The 22,828-nt window shown below is 39.6% G+C and overlaps 2 protein-coding genes across 5 annotated transcripts in view; one reads left to right on the plus strand and one right to left on the minus strand.

Annotated features, from left to right (window-relative positions):
* Window positions 1–1,883: 1,883 nt before the first annotated feature.
* Window positions 1,884–16,874, plus strand: TCP11L1 (t-complex 11, testis-specific-like 1). Of its 2 annotated transcripts, XM_010563759.1 has the most exons (10): window positions 1,884–2,078; window positions 2,869–3,034; window positions 5,824–5,956; window positions 9,067–9,187; window positions 9,758–9,978; window positions 11,069–11,205; window positions 11,665–11,861; window positions 12,206–12,387; window positions 13,060–13,232; window positions 13,449–16,874. In XM_010563759.1, exons 1-10 carry the CDS (start codon window positions 2,076–2,078, stop codon window positions 13,682–13,684), a joined length of 1,569 nt encoding a protein of 522 aa, XP_010562061.1. In that variant the 5' UTR covers window positions 1,884–2,075; the 3' UTR covers window positions 13,685–16,874. The 2 variants fall into 2 exon arrangements, with proteins under 2 accessions (XP_010562061.1, XP_010562060.1); XM_010563758.1 differs by lacking the exon at window positions 1,884–2,078 and having other exon boundaries at window positions 2,270–3,034; window positions 13,449–16,873.
* CSTF3 (cleavage stimulation factor, 3' pre-RNA, subunit 3, 77kDa) overlaps window positions 15,433–22,828 on the minus strand; it is a 52,469-nt gene continuing 45,073 nt past the window's right edge. For 2 of the 3 annotated variants that reach the window (XM_010563757.1, XM_010563756.1), the window contains 6 exons: window positions 22,661–22,730; window positions 21,170–21,365; window positions 19,477–19,630; window positions 18,977–19,071; window positions 18,784–18,844; window positions 15,433–17,770 (listed from right to left, as the gene is read on the minus strand). In XM_010563757.1, coding sequence (XP_010562059.1) covers window positions 17,568–17,770; window positions 18,784–18,844; window positions 18,977–19,071; window positions 19,477–19,630; window positions 21,170–21,365; window positions 22,661–22,730 — 779 coding nt within the window. In that variant the 3' untranslated portion in view covers window positions 15,433–17,567. The remainder of the gene's footprint in view (window positions 17,771–18,783; window positions 18,845–18,976; window positions 19,072–19,476; window positions 19,631–21,169; window positions 21,366–22,660; window positions 22,731–22,828) is intronic. The other variant, XM_010563755.1, reaches the window with a different exon arrangement.

Here is a 22,828-nt window from a genome sequence, read left to right on the forward strand (position 1 = left end):
GATGGGCAAAGCTGAGGGTAGTAATCATGAGACTGATTATCGTCTCGGCCCTGTCATTTATCTTCTGCGAGTCCTCAAGCAACTTAACTCACATCTCAATTTCCCGTCTGTAAGTAAGGTATATTATAATATTTCTCTACTTTTTTAAGGGTAGTGAGGATAAAGTGCAGTGAGAGATTGCAAGGCACTATGAAGCGTCACGTGCATTAAAGACCTAAGTGGGTCTTAGTTGAGTCATTTTTGTGCTTCAGACTTTGACTTCAGAAGAGTGCTTTGTCGAAGAGAATGGATAGGAAGAGCAAGTGTCTAGTCTGGTTGAATGAATGTGGAAGCCTTTATGATGATGCTTTTCTTCGAGCCAAATTGAACAACACATTTCCCTCCTCTGTTTAACCAGTCCTATCTTTTTTTCTATTGCAACTGTTGCTATGATCTTCTCTGTTAACTGCTCCTTTATTAACAGAGCTCCTTGTCCTCTTGCTGCTAGAGTGTTTGCAGTAACAGACCTTTTGTCTGCTAGACTGGAGATCCGCTTCTCCTGGAGCACGTTACTGGTTTCCCACCGGTGGTTTCCCGCTGGTTTGGATGCCTTGTATTACACCTAGCTGGAGGCTATCTCTGCCTTAGTTAAGAGGGTGGCAATGTGACTGCAGCTCTGCACAGACTACCACTTTCTTGTCCCAGCTGGGATTGTCTGTGTGTGTGAAGGGGGAGATCATCAAGTGTTTGGAGCAGGGACGTCAGTGACTCTGTTCCAGCCAAAGGTGGAGGCTAATATATGGGTCTAACATACCTGTACTGATGTCTTGGTTTTCCTATTGTGCTGGTTTTGGCTGGGATAGAGTTGTCTTCAAAGTAGCTGGTATGGGGCTATGTTTTGGACTTGTGCTGAAAACAGTGTTGATAACACAGGGATGTTTTTGTTACTCCTGAGCAGTGCTTGCACAGGGTCGAGGCCTTTTCTGCCTCTCGCCCCACCCCACCAGCGAGGAGGCTGGGGGTGCACAAGGAGTTGGGAGGGGACACAGCTGGGACAGCTGACCCCGACTGACCAAGGGATATTCCAGACCATAGGACGTCATGCTCGGCACATAAAGCTGGGGGAAAAGGGACGGGGGGACCGTTTGGAGTGATGGCGTTTGTCTTCCCAAGTAATGGTTAGGCGTGATGGAGCCCTGCTGTCCTGGAGATGGCTGAACACCGGCCTGCCCATGGGAAGCGGTGAATGAATTCCTTGTTTTGCTTTGCTTGTGTGCGCGGCTTTTGCTTTCCCTATTAAACTGTCTTTATCTCAGCCCACCAGTTTTCTCACTTTTACCCTTCTGATTCCCCCATCCCACTGTGAGGGAGGTGAGCGAGCGCCTGCGTGGTCCTTAGTTGCTGGCTGGGGTTAAACCACAACACCTATGTAATTTATCCCATGCTTTTTATGTTTTGTCTTCTTTTTTTAAAATAGAAATCACGCAGTGCTGTGGACAAGTGTTGCATGTTGGTATCTTGTGCATCTAGCAAGATGATGATCCTGAGTCATTGCTGTAGAATAAAACCATTTCTTATATGCCCTGAGCTTTCCAGCTGTCCTGTGGCATCACATTGGCGCAATCAATTTAAGCACTGATGGAGTAGGGTTAGTTATTACAGCTGTTGTGTGAAAATAAAAAAATCTCAGTTTTATATTTCTGTGCTGTTGCTTGCTTATGCTGCATCCTCTTCAGTGTAGTCTTTGATGCCGCAAGTATTTTTTCCTAGTAGCTGTGAGGTGCCTCTGGAGGCTGTATCTCTTGCCGAGAGTTTGTTCCTTTCAAATTTTGAAAATGGGGGTGGTGGGATAATAGGTGAAAGCTTGCTTTTTTTTTTTTTTTTTTTGAAAGGCAGACTCTTCCTGACTTGCCACTTCACAGAACATCCAGGTTATTTAATTGAGTTAGAGACATCATATGGTCTCTAATAGATTTTTGTAAAATTGAAGTCTGAACAGTAGTAGCTTCCTGTATGATAGAGAGTTTTCAATGATAAGATGTGCAAATTACATTCTTCGGAGGGAAATCTGAATATGAAATAAGTGAAGATAATGAATGGTGAGACATGCTTTTCTAATGGTCAGTTTTTCAGTGTAACTTTGGGTACACTGCAGGTATCTGTGATGTAATATAAATACTATTTAATATCTAATGTTTAATAAACTAATATTTTAAATACTATAACTATGTTCTTTACTGTCCTAATGTTTGTGTTTTTTTAAATAATCCTGATATTTTATGCATAAGTCATGACTCTTGCATGGAATGAAAATATGGGAGTAGAATTTTATGTTAATTTATGCCTAGTCCTTTTCCTGCTTCTTAATGCTTTTGGATGGTTCCGTGAAAATTTTCAAGTTCTGAGCAGCTGGGGCAGATCATAGTTCAGGAGTACATTATGTTCAGGAAGCTTTATTATTATGTAGTGGGAAGATGTCTCATTTGGCATAACCTTTTTGTGAAACATGTCTGTAATACTATTCTGAAGGTGTTTTTCACTGCTGTCGTAAGCAATGCAAAGAAAGAAAATGAAATATGTTGGGTTTTTTTCTAATCTGTATGCATTATGGCGAGGGAACAGTTTCAGATTTTTTGAGAACTTATTAGGAATGTGGATTAAGTAAAAGGTAGCTGTGTTGAAAGCATCCCGTTTTGTGTAAGATGGGAAGTGAGTCATTGAGTCCAGGTCCCCTACCATTATGGGAATGATGTCATATAATTTCACATAAGAATTCTTTCATTCTTAATTTTTTCTTAATCAGAAGAACTCCTGATGATGTTTACCCACTCAGCCATGTCAGAAAATGCTTATTCATTCCTTTTTCATCTTTTTTCTTTTTCTGAAAAGAACCAACTGAAAATGTCTCAGAATCCTGACAAGCCACATTCAAGTGAAGAAAAGTTGAGTGGTTTGGAGGATGGTCAAGAGGAGAGCTTGGATAACCCGGACCAGTCTATCAGAAAAAGAATACGACAGAGTGCTCCAGGGTCACACAGAGATGAGACACCGAAGTGTAAGTGAAACTGCTTTATTTAAAAAAAAAAAGGTAGCTCTATAATTTTTTGGCAGAGACAATCCTGGCATTTTATATCATTCTGTGCAAGTTTGACTGTTTTGCGATTAAATATTGTGTGACTCCTGATCATTTGCTTTGAAACTGTAACACCTCTGTCCCCATTTTGCTTTAGTGCTTAACTGTACGCAATAACCATGTTGCTCTGAGCCATGTATATCTTAAATACCTTTGCATGTCTGCAGCCACAGAAACGATAAACACTACTCCAGTATATTCTAACTAAACTGTTGCTGCTGTTTACATTATCAGCTGAACCTTCTGGATTGTTGCAGCCTGTGTTTCTACTGCAGGGCAAGGGAGGCTGTTATCAACAAAGTAATGTCCTGTCATCCCCCTCCCAATACAGATTAAAAGTTGTATATTTAATCCTAATACTACTTCTAGTGTTAAGCAGGACTCCATGTTTTAAGCTTACTCCTAGGGCATATTTTTCTTTGTCATTGTGCTTTTAACTTGAGGAGATGGATATGGCTACCAATTATTTCTGGCAAATCTATAGATAAAACTAAGGGAAAGTTTTGTGGTCCCAGGGATTCAATTCGAAGAGGCAGAATTGCTCAGATAACTAGTTCCAAACTTCTGTAGAGAGCGTCCCAGCATGTAACATTTTATTTGTTGCATTCTTTTTATTTTTTAATAGTGTTCATTATTACTTGAGGTTTAGTGTTGTGTTTAGTGTCATGTTACACAGAGGAGATGTTCTGAGGGAGTTTATGTGCTTATGTCTTGCTGATTGCCTGATAGGCAATGCGATACATGTATGGAGAGAGGCTACGAACATGCGAAAGTTAAATGCCTAGCACAGTCTTGCACTGCATTGTACCACAAAGAAGTCCTTGGTCTCAGGCCCTCCCCTTTTGTAAGGGAGCAGATATAATATGAGAACGAAGTAACATGATTTAAGAGCATTCTTTGGTAAATGAAAGAGTCTTAGCTTTTAGTGCATCCACTGCTAGAGTGAAGTCATTTGGCAGTCAGACAAAAACACTCTCATTCAGCTGTGAACTTTGTTGTCTTGCTCGTTCTTCTCAGAATATCAATCCTTGCTGTGTTCCCGGAGTCACTATGCAAGATTAAGCTCCAAGCAGAAGGAAATATGGGTTTAGGAGGGGTGCACGAAAAGAGCGAGATATTAATGAAAAATTCGCACATTGGAACTGTACTGCATGTACTTGGAACAGCTCTGAATGGCAGACGAGTGGTGGACAGTTACTTTTAAAGGGCCTTTTCTATGTTACTAGCTTAAGTCCAATCAAACTGGATTATCACATGAGGCAGTCATGGCAGTTTGCCTAAAACATATCTCAGCGAACCCAGCCTATGAAGATCCCTTTTGGGGAAAATGAAGATCTTTCATTTGGGGAATTAGTATGTTACTCCTATGACTGGACTGTAGTTGAAGTGAATGAACTACAGAGAGGAATCGATCCATTAGGGCAATTCTGTTGTGGCTCTTTCCCCCCCTTCCGCTCCACTAGATGTTTTCTGGAGGAGCTGAGATGAACCTTGCCATTCTTGTCTGCCTTGCCTGAGGACACTAACGATCTAGCCTTCTCCTTTTTCTCAAATACCTGGACCAGGGAAGAGCTGTGGTGCTTCTCCTAACTTCTGGCAAGGCATTGCTGGGCACCCACACACGCTGCTTGCATTGATGCTAGCACAGCTAGGAGGAATCTTTACCACAAAGAATCAGTGGCAACAGGTTGCAGTTGGCTTCGTGGGGATGGGATCATGCCCTTAACCAGCGTGGCCTGCACCCTTGGCACCTCCTCTGCCTTTATCTTGACTTGTCTTTAGGGCTGTGACACTTCCTGCACTACAGCAATGTTAGTAGTGTCCCAGGAGGATGTTATGTAGTCCAGAACAATTATGAACTGTAATTTCCAGTGCGTCCAGGAAGCAAATTAAGTTTTCTGAAACTGTCCCTGTCCCTCTTCTACCTTCTAGACTTCTACTGTCAGTCACTACCTTTCTCTCTTGCCTAATGGAAACTGGCCTGATTTTTCAGGTCTGGTGCTTTCTCCTACTCAATTGTACGCTCCAGGGCCCAATTTGAAGCTGCTTGCCCATCCTTGTCAGTCCCAAATGCCTGCCAGAGGAAGAGGTCTTAGGCATTGGTGCTGGGCCTAGGTCTTGACATCCTTTGTTGCTTGGACGATAGCCTCTTGGGGAAAAAAGAGAGTATGGAGAAGTGCCAGTTGCACTGGAAGTAGTGAGAATAATTAGCTACTAGTGTGTTATTGCTTAATGTTAATGGTGGCTTGTTTGCCGACTGCTTTAGAGATGAAGTCACTTCCTTGAAAAAAATAAAATTGAACTGGCAGCGTCTGCACAATAATTGGGGAAACAGTGTGGTGAAAATACTAGTATTTTTAATGATTTCTTCCTACAGTGTGGAGAAAGATGCTAAGATGCTATTAAGCAGTTGTAAAGAAGTGGGGGTTTTTTTTGTTTGTTTTTTTGAGAAGAGCTTGGTAGAACTTGGAAGCAATTGACATACTGAGCCCAGAATATCAACTGGGGTTCAGTCCTGTGTTTTCTGTAATAGTCCAAACCTGTGTCATCTACCAGCTGGGAAAGGAAGGGAAGGAAAGGAGAAGAAACTTCAGGTGATACTGTCTTTTGGCCCTCTGGACTGTTAAGGTGGAAAGGGTCCAAAAGTATTAGCAGACTATTTTCCACAGACTTTTATAGATAACTGCCTGACAGATTAATTTATGTTGCAGCTAGTCCTCCTCGGCCTGTGTCAATAGAAGAGCTCATGGAAACAGCTAAGGGAGTAACCAACATGGCATTAGCACACGAAATTGTTGTTAATGGAGACTTCCAGATAAAACCAGCTGAATTACCAGAACACAGGTAAGATTGTTACCAAATAGATACATAAATAAGATTTGCATTGGTAGAACTGCAGAACAGCTCTAGTGGGTCAGGTAAAGGCTCTGGCTAGTATCTTTTCTGGCAGTGCCTGGTAGGAGGTAGGAAAGACCATAAGAAGAAGGTAGTAAACATGCAGTTTGCTTCCCCAGAAATGTGTGCATGTGAAAGGTGAACCTCTTGGAGTAAGCGTTTGGGCATGTGTGGTGCAAATCCTGGTGTAGTGTGGTTTCTGTTTTTCTTCTTGTCCCAGAAGTCTGAGGCTGCAGTCTTGTGAATACCCAAGTCTAGCTGCAGGTGCAGGTAGTGCTCTTAGCATCTTTTAAGCTTTCGCTGTCTGTGGGAGTAAGATGAAACTCTGATCATTTTAGCTTTTTCTGTCTGTTTCTCCAGGGATTTTTGGGGGAGAGATTCCTATGTTTTATTAGGTTAGTCCTTGCTCCTTTTAAGTCTGAAGTCTTTCCTTCTCTGTCTGACCTCCAGTAATTCTATCCCCTGCTGAAAGGGGAGAGGGAGAATAGAAGAAGCTTTGGTATCTGGTCACATATTGGCCAGTGTAGCTGACCCAGTCCTATCTACAGATGCTTGCTCTGCTTTCACACACAGAGAGATGTGGCTGACAATGTGTTCTCTGGGCTGATTTGTGAAAGCAAGTGCATATTTCATGGAAGGAAGTTGGTCCACATTGGAACCAGTGGTGTCTGAAGGTGTCTGCATTTAAGAGAGACCTGAGCACATTACCTTCACAGGTGCTGCAGGAGAACATGCTACAGATGGCTCTTAGAAGACTGGTATTGGTTGTTCTCTATAGAAATTGGTCATACTGAGACAAAAGGTCTGATGCCCGTCTCCACCAAAACATGATGACAGTGGTTCCCGTTAGCATTAGTAATGAGAGGATGTTGCTTGGAACTAGAATTGTCCTTGACTGAAAAGGCAGTAATGGGAACAGTCTCATCTTCCCTTTTCACCTGGTCTATTGCTGTCTTTCCAGCTCTGACACCAGCATATTATACCAGTGGTATTTTATTAATGGCTGTGGACTGCTAAACGATAGTAACCAAAGAAAATGTGCTCATGCTATTAAATACCCTGAACCTCATAGTCCCAGCAGGAATTGCCTCTGAGTAAGGGTTGAATGGGGCGGATGAGGGTCTTTGCCATACTTTGTTCACTTGTCTCAGCCTCTAAGTTGGTAGGAAACAGAATTGTGGCCTCCTTAAACGCTGAGGACAAACAACATTTAACTGAGCCAGCACATGACAACAGACATCTCTGTTGTCCATCAAGACTCATATTTTAGAGCTCAAGCAATGATTTGATCTGTCTTCTCAGCACCATCTGTCAGCGTGTGCCTTGTCTATTAGACAGACCCAGGCAGTGTGGCCCAGTCCTCCTTTGTAGCCTTTCTTGCAGGTCATGTGCAGTTCATGTGTGGCCCCACGAACTGGGACCTGTCTGTAGCCTGCACAGATGCTGCCTCTGAAGCAAGCATTTGCAAAGTACGCCTGAGACATGCAGAGCTCATTCTCCCCAATCTACATTATCTTCTCTGTCTCAGCATCTTTTAGGGCAACTTCCATCAGGTGTTTTCTGCTTGGCAGTTGATGGCCGAGAATAAATGCTTCATATAAAGTCCCACAGTTAAGAGAGTGCTGTTCTAATCAGTGTCCGCTTCTGCTCCGTGTTCCTTCACATGGATTTCTCACATGAAAATGTGCTGTGATAGTGGATAACTTTTCTGGTATGTCTCAGTGCCATAAAATTGATCCCAGCATTTTTCAGGGAAGAAGGATTTTAGCATGTTTTCTTTTTTCCATCCTTTCTTTTTTCCCCACCACCTTTAACAAAAAAAAAAGAAAAAAAAAAAGAAAAAGGAGGGAAAGAGCTGGGGATCTATGCTGTACTTTGGAAAGTTGGATGCTTTTGCTCACTGATGCTGAGTAGTGGCTGTAGTTGTTCAGCAGAGTGGCTGATTTGGATCTCTTCACTTGATCACAGAACAGATGTATTGCAGAGGTCACCTTGCTTGGAAGTGCCTGGGCTTTGTGATGGGCCAGGCCTGCTTCAGTACGAGATCCCTGTATTTGGCTTTTGTGAGCGTTTTGTGTACAGCTATTTAGCACCTGGGAAAGAAAGAGCAGTCACTCAGATTTTGCTTGAAGAGGGACCCTGGAATGTTCCTTGAATTAAATGTGAGGTTTTTGTGCGTCTCAACCTCAGAGGCCCCTGCGGCTTGAATATGTGTGGAGGCAAGTGGTTGGAGGAGAAAGCAGTTGTGACTGCATTTGCAGTTGGATATACTGTCAGTAGAGCCCGCATTGGCTACTCGCAGAGGTTCCGCAGGGCAGAAGTGCCTCTGGGCGCTGCCTGAACCTCAGCTGCACATGGAGTCAGAGCCTTGGGAACCTGGTGTTTGTTGTGGGCATTCTTTGTGTACGGGTGAGCATTTTACTTCTTTGGTGTTGAAGTTAAACGTGGTGTGAACAGGAGGCTGCCAGCTGAAGAGGAGTAACTTTCAGTATTTTGAATTAGGAATTGGTACTGAAGCAGTGGAATTAATTTGGTTTTTTACACAGACTGGACTGGGCCTTTACCTCAGAGTAGCTGCAATATTTAGGCATTGAAATGCAGAAGCTTTTGTGTCAGGAAGTTCCTTCATTTCTGCTAGGTTTACTTAAGGAATTTTACTTAGTAGAATTGCATTTACTTAGTGAGGCTTTTGAAAGGAACATGAATACTGGTCTTTTGAAGACAAGCTGTAATTTTTGTGATTTCTTTTTTTTTTTCCTTCCAGTTATTTAGTTTAGAGGTAGCATATGATAGATACCTTCAAGGATTTTAATTTGTAGCCGCCTTTGCTTGTGCGTTACCCTTTATTAGGATATAAGCCATTCCAAATCCTGTGTCCAGTTTTTCTTGCTTTTCTGAGTAACTTAAAATGACAGATCTCTTCTCTGTTAATTGTCATATATTCATTATTGCATTATATTCGTATTATTACATGCTGTTCTTCAGGAGCAGCAGGTTATTTTTGTAAGGTGATGCAGAGACAAGTATTGTTCTTTTTAACTGGTCATATTTATCCACAGCTTAGAAAAAAAAGTAAGAGATATTGTGCATAAAGCTTTCTGGGATTGTCTGGAAGCTCAGCTAAAGGAAGACCCACCGACATACGACCATGCAATTAAACTACTGGGAGAAATTAAAGAGGTAAGATGATGTGATAGCAAGGTAAATTATTGAATTTGAGTAGCCGCATTGATACGAATGAGCAAAAGTGGTTGAAGTTTGGCTTTTCATAAAGGACTGTCTTGGTCTTTTTCATTACCGTATCATTGTCTGTGAACATATGTAAGTAAGTAAGTTGTATAACCCCAGAGGAGAAATTTGAATGTAAAAACAAATGCAAAACCATGTAAGATGATTAAAGGTAAGTAAGTAATACTAGTTTCGTAATTCCAAGCTTCCTTCATGTTATGGCAGTGGTATTAGTTACGGAATCAATGACATACCCCAACACTGGGCTGACAAAACCGAGCACAATAGCCTTAAGTATGATCTGTACTACAGAGTATTTACCACTTAGTAACTTCAGTGTCATAACAGAATGAGGTGAAACATTTGGAGTTGGTGAATGGTTGGTTAAAAAAAAAAAGAAAGAAAAGAGATTCCACTTGTAAAGGGCAGTTAGTTTCAATAAAAAGTGGTTCAATAACTGGTTTGATCCTTGTAGTCTTTGACATGTAGAACTAATGCACTGTTAAAAACTTTCCATTTCAGAATCTCCTCTCTTTCTTGTTGCCTGGTCATACTAGACTGAGAAACCAGATTATGGAAGTTCTTGATCTGGATTTGATAAAACAGGAGGCAGAGAATGGGGCCCTTGACATTTCTAAACTGGTCGAATTTGTTATTGGGATGATGGGGACTCTCTGTGCTCCAGCTCGAGATGAAGAAATTAAGAAACTGAAAGATATTCATGAAATAGTTCCTCTGTTCAGGTACTGAAACGGTATTTATTAGTCATGTTGAGAGTCCCTTAAATAATTTTAGGTGGGGGGGAGGGGGAAGGTGTGTGTTCCAGCAGGGAAACCTGCAGATCTTTGTAGAAAAAAAGAGTGATAGGGAAAGGGATATAGTTGTGGGTGTGAACGGGAGAGATGCTCCAGAAATCTTTAACAAGGACCGTATTTGTTCTGGTGAATTGGAGTATTTGTCTGGCTCCTGCATGTCACTGAAGGACATTTTCTTAAATGCCAAATGCATATAAGCCTTAAGATAGCTGGTGAATGGTCAATTTGTATTAGAACTTAATATCGACAGCAGGAGGGGGAAAAATAGCAAGCAGGAGCATAGGAAAAAGTTGGTCCTTTCCCCCCTGTTTGAGCTCTCTTTACCCCCCTCCCCACTCCCTGTATTAATATCCTTTCAGTGCTAAAGGGTGTGTACATACCACATATGGGAGCATAGAGGCTTCTGCTTTGTCACCGTGTTCTCAGTTGAACAGCTCAGGGTCTCAATAGTTAGAAGAAATTTCATTAATCTTGTTGTTTTCTAATTTGATAAGCTTCCAAGAGTTCAGGATTGACTTGGCAGAAATATTGCCAGCAGGAATTAGGTTGCTTTGAAATTGAGGTGGTTTTCTTTGGTGGGTTTTTTAATTTTGGTTGTTGTTTGTTTTCCTTTTTTTTCCCTTTGGGTCTGATTATTTGCTTCCCACTGAGGTTGGCTTTATAGGCTGCCAACAGAGATAGTATGCAAGCTTGGAAACCCAGATGTCTTTTCATGTATTCAACATAACGATATTGCACATCCTGGGAAATAGAATCTCTGGGGCTAGTAAAGTTAATTCCATGGAGGCTTTTTTACAGGAGAGCAAGATTTATTTCGTACTTGGAAGAGGTGCATGCATGCATGTACATGCTTGCTCAAGCTTTCTCTCTTGTCTCATGCTCTTAAATTGTTAAGCAGCCTGTTAATGTTTCCCATGCATGTTTTTGCTCTTTCCTTAGACAATCTATAATAAATCTTGTAAATAGTACCTCGTAAACATCTGCAGCCTTGAATAACTTTTTCTGTTTGTTTGTTTAGAGCAATTTTCTCTGTATTAGACCTAATGAAAATGGATATGGCAAACTTCGCTGTCAGTAGTATTAGGCCAAAATTAATGCAGCAGTCTGCTGAATATGAAAGAAAGAAGTTTCAGGAGTTTCTTGAGAAACAGCCAAGTATGACTTTGTTCCTTTCTTTCTTCCCCTCTGACCTCCCAGTAAACTGCGTGTCTTTCTTTGCTTGTAGATCATGAAAAGAAATCAGATTTTTTTTTTTTATAAGTAAGTTAGTTCTAGAATTCGTATGGTAAATGACAGTTTGTGCCCCAAAACTGTGGTTTGAAAAAATCTGCCGGAACAGCAGTTCTGCACTTAGTACACTGGAGTTTAATTTCATTTCAGTACAGTGTAGGGCATAATTACCTAGCATCATCTCACCTCCAATTTCCTGTAGCTGTGTGGTTTTAATTTTGGTTTAGATGTTCTGCTTAATGCAATAAATGAAATGCATGTCAATAACTGGTATCATGGGTATTAGTAATAGTAACTAATGGGATTATTTGGAAATTATTGATGGAAAAACCTAACTTCGAAAAGGAATTTTCTTAACAAGGTTTTTTTTCCCTGCTCTTCCAGATTCTTTAGACTTTGTCACAAGGTGGTTGCAAGAAGCAGCAGACGATCTTGCAAAGCTGAGATGTAAAATGTTGCCTCCCCACTGTAGTGATGATGGTGCTACTGGTGGAGCTTCTGCCTTGTGCTCCACTGCTGTACAAAATCAGGCCTATCTGAAGCTCCTAAAGTGGGATCATGTAAACAGGCCTTTTCCAGAAGTAGGTATTTAACAGAAAAATCTATCTCTGTGCTTGTTCTACTTTTCTATTTCTGGGATATAACAGAAGCTGTTTGAATTTGTAGCCTTGCAACAAGTACAATACTGAAATGTTTATCTCTTGATGGAGAGCTCTTGGTAGCTCTTAGGTACTTCTTTTTCAGTATTGAAACTTAGTTGGAAAAGAGGAGTTAATTCTTTTCATTTTGTTCCTGATACTTGGCTGCTGAGCATGTGTTGTGTCTTTGTCTTATCTTCACTGCTGTGAATAGGTAGGCATCACAATGTCACTTCACAGCCCAGCATACTGACTTTATTCTGTGCTGGCTTCCTCCTTCCCTGCAGACAGTGCTAATGGACCAGACCCGTTTTCAGGAAATACAGCTGGAGCTGGAGCAGCTCCTCTTGACTGGGACAGTCCTTCTGGTCACGTTCAGCGCAGCAGGCTCAGCACTCGTTGATATGCCTGGATTTGCAGAGAAAATAAAAACCATTGTCAAGGTGCTGCTGACAGGAATGCATCTTCCGTGAGTATTGAATAGTCCTAGTAACAGAGGCGGGCATAGTTCTGCTTTCAGCCTAGTAAATAATCAGTTTAAGCCTTTCTCTGGATGTGGACTGCAGAATACGTAGAGGAAGTGATGATGGCTTTTTATGAGCCCAGGCTAACAATTTTTATTCAGCTTACTCGGAGAGAACTGTCTTGTCTTGCTCTGTTATTTTCTGATATTTACATGCTCCTTTTTTCAGAGTATGTTTTTCATGATGCCTGGTTGGTGCATGACAGTGCAAACAGCTAACCATGCTCACAGTTTGGGCCAGGCTCCCTTGAGAATTTGAGTGTGGTACAGTAAGCTGCTTGCAGATTTAGAATGGTTGCTGTGCACATTATGGGTTGGTAACTGTTTTTTGCATGAGTCAGAGCTGTCTGTATAGGCCGAAAGTCAGCTCTTATTTGTATGGATTGTTCAGGCTGGAAATCTTTAATGCTATCCTACCTCCTCATTTTATATCTCAACTTTATTTTTCATATATATAAAAATGTGTTATTCTTTGTAGTTCTGGCTTTATCTGGATTACGCTGCTTCTATTACATTTGATAAATAAGGCAACTATAATTGGATTGTTTATTTTTAAAAGATGGGAAAAAAAGTGAATAACTAAAATAGCTAAGTAATGCTCTACTCCACATTCTCTAGGTCCTTTAACCTGAAGGAATCTTTGGCTACCATCGCTGAAAAGGTGTGTGCTGAAGTTAACAGCTGCCTTTCCCAGCATGGGTTTACACCATTCTCACCTGAGAGAGAGACTGTACTTAAAGGACAAATCCAAGCAGTGGCCAGCCCAGATAACGCCATATGCAAGCTAATAGGTATGCTTTGACAAAAATGCTCTGTTCTCAAGTGACCGCTCATCTGTCTTTGTAAAACTGTTGGTGGCGTGTCATGCATGGTTTCTCATTTAATCTGTTTCAAATACTTGTTTACTATGTTCAGGCTTTCTGTATTTTACATGAGATTACATACACTATTTCTAATTGACTATCTCTTTTGAAAACAAACCAAAACCCTTGGTCCAATTTTTCCAGATTCTCGAATTCAAAAGTTTCTGGAGAATTATCTTGCATCTAGTCACCAGAAATCATTACCTGCTATTCCTGGAGGATTAGGCCCTATTCAAAGAGAGCTGGAAGAGATTGCTGTCAAGTATGTTCGTCTTGTCAACTACAACAAAATGGTCTTCAGCCCTTACTATGATGCAGTCCTTGGCAAAATACTGACTAAGGAAGAATCCCAACTTGTAGGGAAGTCAGAAGAATCATAAAACAAGTTTGTATGCTACCAATATGGTATTGTCAGCTATTTAAAAAAATTGCACCAATATTTGTCTAGGAAAACAGCTTTCCCTGTAAATACTGGTTCCTTTTAATTCACTAGTGATGATTGATGAGGAAATTACATGAGATGCAGGAGGGGTGCTGAAGTAAATGATGAAAGAGAGATGCATTTTTAATGTAAGTATGCAACCCAGAGGGGTATGTCTTGGTAGTCTTCTGGCTGCAATTTTTAGATTTTTGAGCTGATGCCAGGTAGGACAAGTTTAAGAACCAAACTTTGTATTTAAGTAAGTAAGTGGCTCATTTTAGGGCATTTTACTCTAATTTACCGTGAATTTAGTTTAATTAATCCAGAGCAGATTAGCAATGGTCCTTCCCAGAAGGGGTGATTTGGCTTTAAAAAAATCTTGCTTTGAAGACTTAAGAAGAAAGCTAAAATTCTAGATAAGAGAAAATTTAACAGGGCAAAAAACAAAGCCAAGCAGCACTTTACTGTAACATTATGATTAGTATGGTAGGCTACTAGTTTTTTCTGCATTTTTAATAGCATTTTTTTGCTGTTTACCTGCAGATGTTACAAAACACATAATATATTTTTGTAGCAAATTTTCTGGTTATTTGGTAACTGTCCTCTGCTATGTACAGTACTTACAAAGGTGGCAATCTTATAGATTGCAGCTGTATTTATCTCTTGTAAAGACTTCAGAAGGGCAGAGCTAAAATGTTTTGATAAAAGTGGCATTTCTTACCTTTTTTTTTTGCTAGTAGTTTACTCCTTTTTATGTGAAATACTAATTTTAAAGTAAATCTTTGTCACTTTCAGAAGGTGGATTTAAAGTGTGTGAAACTTTAGGCTGAAAATTTTACTTGTTTTTTAAAACTACAACTGGAGATGGTTGCATATTCAATCATGTCTTCAAAAATATCCAGGAAGTGCAGAGCACTATCGGAAGTGTAATTAATTTTAATGTACTGTGAGAAGTGAATGATTTAATGTTAGTTTGAATATACAGGGAATATTTTCAGTAGAAGATTTTTTTCACTTTGTAAAGGTGTTCTTGAATCTTAAAATATTTGTAGGTCTTGAATTTAATTAGCTACATGTTGTATAGATGAGTGTTCAGAAAAGAGCTCAATGATCTTACAGCCTTATTGCAATTTCAAACTCAGCTAGGAGGTAAGTACCTTTGAAATTTTCCTCTAGTTGAGCACAATGCTGTATTACAGTAATCAAAATTTGATGATTTTATGAAAGCAAAGTTCATAGTTACAAACAGTAAGTGTCCCAAGTACTAGACTATCCAAAATAGAATGTGTTGTCTTCTTTAAAAAAAAACCAACAAGTTATGTAAAATAAATAAATAAAAGGGCCCTTTTATTGCAAACATCCAGGTTCATTTTATTAATCAACTAGTCAACCAGAATAATAGAACTTCTAGAAGGAAGCAGTTGATTATGGATCAGTGTTGATGCTTCCCTTTCCAGTTTTACTTTAAAGGTCAGTGCGGATAGGATATAGCTGCACTAACTTTGAGTTTGGAGGGAGGTGGGATAAGTAAGACCTTTTATTCTGTATTAGCCTGTGCAACTGTAAAACAAATATTTTCTCATTCATTACAAACACCCTTCCCCAGGGGAAAAAACCCACCAAAACCCTGTAAGAGATCACCAGCTCAGAAGTGATTTTTCTCTTGGCTAAATGTACTCTGATAGCAAAATAGATGTCTGTCTTTGCATGTTTCTTTGGTAACTCAAGAATTAGTAGGTTGGTTAGCCAGAAAAAAAAAAAAAAAAAAGTTCTGAGTAGGTTTTTGGTGTGGTCTATTTCATTGTTTGAATCAGCAAAGGATACTACAGAGGTCTTCGAGATTGCTGCATCTGCTTACTCTACTTTGTTATTAGTGCAGGATCCACCTCAAAATACAGCCTATAGCTCTGCAGCTCCAAAAAATTAATTCAGTAGTTTGCATAACGAAAGAGCTACCAGAAACATTATTGCTAGAGATATAAAAAAAATAAATAACCAAGACAAAGCTGTTTTCATTTTTGTTAAATGAGAGTTGCACAAGTTATAAATTGCTGCTGTTATTTTATATGGTAGTATTGCCTAGAAGCTGCCTTCAAAGGCCCCTGTGAATTACGCATACTACAAAAATTTAGATGCTGTAGGGGATGATCTCAGTGATGTGGGGACAAACAGCACCATGGTGAAACAACATACTTAGAAAAGGCTTTGGAAAGTACGTGGTTGGTGCCAGAATGAATGGGACTGCATTATCAATAGATAAAATGTACTTACTTAATCTAGGAGATGGCTGCTCCCAGTTCTGGACTTCAGGGTCCAGAAGTCCATGACGGCCAACTCTGACATCGAAGCATGGGTCGTGCTGCCACTAGTGTATGCGTATTGTTCGCAGGGTCGATACCGTAAGTCCCATCTCTCCTCATAGTCAGGGTTTGAACCCTCAGGCTGCATGTAGAAAGAAGTGCAGTACCCACATCTGGCTCCAGTCTCACCTTTGGGGGGTACACACGGTGGGAACGAGCGCCTCCGTGGGTGGGTGATGGAGGCCTTTCAACAGCAAAGATCTAAAGAGTCTGTAATAAATGCCCACAGGTACAAATCATGTTAATGATTTTCCCAGGTTGTTTTTTTAATGATAGTGGTTGACAAATAGTTTCTCTAGATCCCCTTTAAAAGAAATAGGGAAATACTATTAAGTGGCAAAGCAAAAAAGAAATTCTAGGATTGATAAGGCCAGACCCTACCTCCATATGAACTTCTATATGGTTATACGTACGCTGTTTCACCTTTTAGTCTGATGGATAGGAGCACTGACCTACAGTCATCTCTACTGCTGGTGGCACCAATGTTTTTCAACTTGTCCAAGTATCTGAATTTCCTGTAGTCCACGGGGGTTCTTATGGTCTTACCAGAGTGCAATTCTGAATAGTCAATTACAAGTTAAAATCTAAAGTATGCATAGAAACTGCTTTGAAAGTTCATATAGTGTTTTTGTTAGCTTGTTTGAAAATAACAGGTTAAACTATGTAGCTAATATATTAACATTTAGCTTTGTACATTAAGTGGAAGACCAATGCAGTTACCCAGGAACAGACTGCATTAGCTAGTACTCCTGGACAATCCACATTAGAAATATGTACCGAGTTTGTCTTACGATACTGTCTTCTTTAAACAGTCATGGAATTAAATGCAAAAGTATACTGTATCCTCTAAAAAAAGGAAAAAAAGCTAATTCTAATATGTATGCTCTGATCAATTTCCTGTGATGGTCTTATTAACATCGCTTTTGAAGTGGCTGAGTAATATTTAAGAAGTAACTTGTTGTGTTTGAATAAAACCAGAATGAGGCATGATGTTATGGATATCCTTTTATTTTAAAGGAATGTGTTTTTTTCCATTTTCAACTACAAAACAGATTCCATACATTCTGCCATAAATAAAAACGAACAGTAAGGCAGGACACTACATGAACAAACTGAGAACAACTGTTTTCCAGAAAATGTGAATTAAAAATGCTTCACAAGTATAAGCCATCCAGTTTTTAAAATAAAACTGTTGAAAACCCACAAGATTTCAAGTGGTAGATGTGAACACCCTTGAAGGACAAAATGCAGTTTTGACATTTTGCGCTTTTGGTTTTGAAAACCTAGTTTTGTTCAGAGCACATTCTAAAGTTGTTCTGGCCGTTTTCAGATCAAGAACCATATGGGAGAAGAGGCACCACAGTAACAAAACCATTTTCAAGATTTTTTTTGTTTGCAGCTGTCCCTTTTAAATGCTTGACTTTTAAGACTGACGGACTCAATGCAAGTCTTTGTCTCTCACAGTAGAACTCCAAACTTGTTTCACCGGATTCTCTTTTGCTGTCGTGCTCTGTAAATGTCATGTACAGGGGGAACTACAGATCCTTTCTCCTCATCGTCGTCAGAATCTTCATGTGGTCTCTTAACAGCCTTATTAAGCATAGCGTTATTTTCCACAGGTCCATTGCCCTCCACAGCTATTTCAGGTAGGCCTCCGGTAATTATTCGTACAGCTTCATCAACAGCTTTAGAAAGAGAAAAAGATTAATTTAATTTATGAAACTAAATTCCCTGATTAGAAATAAGCATGCAAACAGGGACACCCAGATAGATACATTGTGGAGATTTCTGGAACATGAGACATTTTCCTACCCTATTCTCCTACAAATGTTAAGAATTAAGTCTCGACTGTCTAAAACTCTGAGCCAGGACAAACACTAATTATAAAGTAAATGCTGCTGCTTCAGCTTGAGACCTCCCTTTACACAAGTACTGAGGTCATTTGCAAGCTTAATAAAACAGGAAAGCCTATTGGGGAAACAGTATAACTAGTTCATGATTCATCAGAAAGTATGCATTGCATAGCAAGTCAGTTTCTGCTTATCAACAGAGAAAGCTTAAAAAATACCATGTATAATTTAAATAGATGTTTTCACTCTAAAAGAAATTAAATCCTAGCTTGCCTTCTCTCTCATCATTTGCTCCTTAAACTAACAGAGGGGGTGAAAAGTAGCATATTATCATCTGCCGTAGTTTACATGAAGCCTGGAGTATGGATCTGTCCCATTTTTATATTTCAGAACTCTACCTTCTTTGTAGGAGCTCAGAAAACACTGCTCTTGAATTGTTTTCAAGCACTGCAACAACGTGCATTCAGAGTTATGCCTACCAATAAACTTGCTTACCGTACTGCAAATTTGTAATTTAATGTTACAATGCTGCTAGAAATAATGCCTTGCTTCTTTTAAAGGATATTCTGAAAATATTCATTTCTTTCTTCTAATGGTTACCACCAAAATGTTACTAAAGTAGCAGCTGGTGATTTTCAGCTTTTTGACTTTTTGTTGATCTCCCCACAGTTCAATGTACAAACATCTCTATGTAGATCCCAACCTACAAACGTAGCCAATTCAACAGTATACTCTTAAATGATAATTACACATCTGTAAATGAGGTCTGGATTTTAGACAGCAATATCCATATGTAAAACAAAGTCATATGCAGCACCGTCAGGCTCTAGAGTGAACAAATAACTTACTGTCTGGCAGTTTGCATCTTCTAAATATCTCCATGAGCTCATCCACTTGAACAAAGGGACCCTGATTTGTTACACCAAAAAAAAAAAAAAAAGTTAGAAGATTATTTTCAATAGAGTGATACATTCTGTGGTTCTGTCAAAACAGAACCTCTTCGACAACTTTTTCAAGTTTTCAGAATTCATTAAAACAAACCTGAAAACAAACAGGAGGTGGCAGGAGCTTCATGAGAACTACAGCTGCTGGTGGAACAGGAAATACACCACCTGGGACGGGATGTAAACCTGGAGCTGTGGGAAGAAAAACTGTATGAAGCCAGTGCAAGACAGCTAGACTTGAATTGCTTTTGCAGCATTATTATTTATTTGATGCAAATAATTGCTACCCTGTCACTTTTGCCTCTACTAATTACAAATTGTTTAGTCAGTGATCTGAAGTCTACGAGCAGTGCGTATAACAGCTTATTACCATTTACCAGACCCTGAACTACTTGTACTTATTTTTCCATGTGACCTTAGGATTAAGTAAAATATATAGGCCTTTAGCAATCCAATTAAACAACAGCCTAAAATTTAAGTTCACATTTAGATGACTGAAGACTAGGAAAGTCTCTGTGATTAGGTTCGCTAAACACCCAGGTTAGTAAGTTGCCGTGAGGTGAAATATAACCACTTCTGACTGAACATTTGACTTACGTGCTAAGTGTCTTGGCTGAAATGGAATCATTTGTTGAGTGTCTGGTTTTGGATATTCAGGTTTTCGGTCTACTTCATCTTTGAGAACAGGCACGATGGAAGGTGCAACCACAGGGTCTGGAATTATAGCTGCCAGTTTGGCACGGGAGACATCCTGCGAAAGCCAATTAGAGATCACTGAACTTGGCAGGATCACATTGCTTGTTTAAATTGCAGAACAAAACATCTCTCTAGACCAGCCGCTTATTCTCGCTTTGTCATCATTATAATTTCAGATGTCCTCTTAGAAGACCATCTGGGCAAAACTTGCATGTTTTCCTCAAGCATTTTAGTCCTACAGTGTCCCAGCTGGGAGTGAAAACACTTGTTTTTGTTACCGAATGGGACCGAGTTTGTCATTTTTGAGTGGCTCCTTTTTTTAGGTTAAAAAGATTTAGGTGAACAGGTGCAGACCACTAGGCCTTCACAACTATCGTTTCTCCCTCATTTCATTCCCTAGATTGCTTTAGCTGGGAAAGAAATAAAGCATAAGGCAGTCAGCAGGTGTTCAAATAGGATTATATTTTGGCATGTTACAAGCAACAGAAACCAGTCCAAGGGCTGAATCATTTAGGTACACACTGCCTCCCATGCACTTACCAAGACATACTCTCTTTTAAGCACACCTGTAACTTCAAAATAATTTTGTCCCAAATGCATTAGAAGAAAAGTATTCAGTGGCTCTATGTGGCTCTTGTTTTCACCTATCAGAATATTTAACAAATGTGTGAAGACCGATAATTCAGCTGCTTTGCTAACTTTGATGACCTCTGTATTTTTCAAAAATTACTTTTCTGTATAAGAAATAAATGAAAGCTGAGGCACTATTTTTGAGACATGAATTGAAGGCTCTCTTCCTGTTCATGCAAATGGGAAACAGCAGTTCCTCCGACAAAGCTGTTTCTGCCTCTCTGGCAGCCTATTTTACATCATGCTTTAAAAAAAAAAAATTAAAAAAAAAAATCAACATTTTATTCTGTTCTAATGGTTTTCCAAAGCGTTATGGCCTTCCACATGCCTAAAATAGTAGTTAAAATACATGCGGTCAGAAACAAGATGGGAGACCACCAGATACAGGTGCCTGGCCTAGACTTTAAATTCCAAATAGCAACACCAAAGCACTTTATAGCCATAATAAACAACTGAAAAAAAGCACGCAGCCACTAATCCCTATAGATAATTTTCCTCAGCCATTTGCAGCAATCACGGGGAGCGCAATATGTTTGTTTCGATACGGTTCTCAACAAAGCGAGCGGAGTTTTGCCAACTGGAGTGGAAGGGCAGCCAGCGATGTTATCTACAAACTTCCAAAAGAACTTTGGTTTTTGAAGGCGCTCAAGTTTAAGTCTGAAGCGGAGGCCTGTAGCTGGGTGGTGATGGCATTAACACGCCAACGTTTCCATGGGAAGATGAGAGGTAAATACGAACACATGAAGCTGCATCTGTTAGTCACGTTCCTTCCTCCTTTCTGCCCTGGGCCCACGATGCCTGGCACTTTGCTGCCCAGCACCACAAGGCGGAGGCGTCCCAGCCCTGTTTCACCTGCTTTTCTATCGAGCGAAAAAAGTGTAAGGCAAGTCCTAAACAAGGAATTGCTTAAGTCTGCTAGGACTGAAAAGATTAACAGTAAATTTAAGTGTTCTTATCCACTTACCTTATAACCAAGGGCCTTCAGTTCGCTAGCAGAGCAAGGGTACAAATCCATGAACTTATACCTATCTACCAGCAGAGCTGTTTCTTTACCCTCATATTCTTCCTTGAATGCAGTAAACCTCCGTTTTTCAACTTTCAGTATACTAGCTAGATCACCAATGTTACTTTCAAAAGCTAAAAACCGAGCCCAGATTTCCCTATAAAAGAACAGATAAATAGACAGTTGCTGAAGGAGAAAGAATTACTGATCACGCTGAATTAAAAAACATATGAGAGGAGAGATTCAAAGGAGGTAATCTGGGAACACATGACCATTTCTATTATTTACTTTAGATGCATCTATAACATGCATTACCTTCCCAGTGCCTTATATATTTCTGTAAAAGCTTTCAATCTAGTGGATCGTAAAGGACTTTGTTATCAAAAAGAAAGTATTACTGGTGTAAATGATGTCAGCATTTGAGGTAAGCTTTTATCATCAATGTAAGATGCACAAATAGACTCTACTCATCCTGCTACACAGAATTTTACTCTGATCCTGATATGTGAAGGACTTTTCAACATAGATTATGATGTAGTTCATATGCATATACTAGCATATTCTAGCAAGAGCAATACCCTATAACACAATAGGCAGCACTTCAGAATTTTACATGGCCCAAAACATATATAGTTACTGCTTATTTCTCTGTGGAAAATCTCGCATAACTTAAGCAACATCTGACCGTATTTCTGGACTTGATTCAACTTCATTTTAGCTTTGGAGTTCACCTTTGAAGAAGATCCAGCTTTTAAATTCTTGTTTTTTCTCACTTTTAAAATGGACTTAAAAATATTTCTTATGAAAGATCAGAATTGAAGTGCAGAATGAATGTGCACAGCAGTGCGACGTTTGATTTCTTAGGTTTGATGCCTATGTCTACCAGAATAATAATGGTGAACACTTGGACTGCAAAGGGTTTGGTAACCATTTTTTCAGAGAAATAAATTTAAAAAGTAGTAATGAAAATGTGGTGAGTGGTGAGTCCAGGTCTTTTCTGGTTCTTTCACTATTTTATTTTCAGTTGGCTAGGAGTTGTTCAGCATTCTCCTCAATAAATTCCTGACCCACCTTCTCTAGCATAATGCTCCTGAAAGATGTTCTCAACTCCCTCTCCCCATCTATCTGGTGAGCGATACATGTCATTAGCCACGCCACCTGCTCAAACCATTGAATCCTTACTGCGCAGGAGGATTTTGCACTCTTATCCTCAACAATCCTGCGTCAGTGAGGTTTTAAAGTCAATAAATTAATGAATTTCACTACAAGGGCGATAGGGACTTTCATAAATCTGTCACAGTTGTTGGTATTTTAGACAGCATGAAGAGGGGATGGAACATCTGTACCTAATTTTGTCCTGCTGTTCATTTTTCTAATTTCTTTGGGATGTTTGTAGTTGAAAGGGGTTATGTATCTTTTTTTAGTGTAGTGAAACTGCTTTTGCAGACGTACCCAGATTTCTCAGGTGGAAGGCTCCCTGAAGTTAAAACACGTTCAAACAAAACTCTTGTATTATTGTCCTCTTTAAAAATAGAAAGAAAAAAGAAAAATCACACTGAGTAAAATATATTAAAGACAATTTAAAATCATGTCCATTCAAAGAAATGTGTACATTGAATT

The sequence above is a fragment of the Haliaeetus leucocephalus genome, unplaced genomic scaffold, assembly GCF_000737465.1.
Source record: "Haliaeetus leucocephalus isolate CR32 unplaced genomic scaffold, Haliaeetus_leucocephalus-4.0 Scaffold173, whole genome shotgun sequence".
In the NCBI taxonomy this organism is placed as follows: domain Eukaryota; kingdom Metazoa; phylum Chordata; class Aves; order Accipitriformes; family Accipitridae; genus Haliaeetus; species Haliaeetus leucocephalus.

Coding starts and splice junctions, on each gene's coding strand:
- TCP11L1 (XM_010563758.1), top strand. CDS start 2,794: ATGATGTTTACCCACTCAGCCATGTCAGAAAATGCTTATTCATTCCTT. Junction 5,957..9,066: donor GCTGAATTACCAGAACACAG/GTAAGATTGTTA, acceptor ATTTATCCACAG/CTTAGAAAAAAAAGTAAGAG. Junction 11,206..11,664: donor GTTTCTTGAGAAACAGCCAA/GTATGACTTTGT, acceptor CTGCTCTTCCAG/ATTCTTTAGACTTTGTCACA.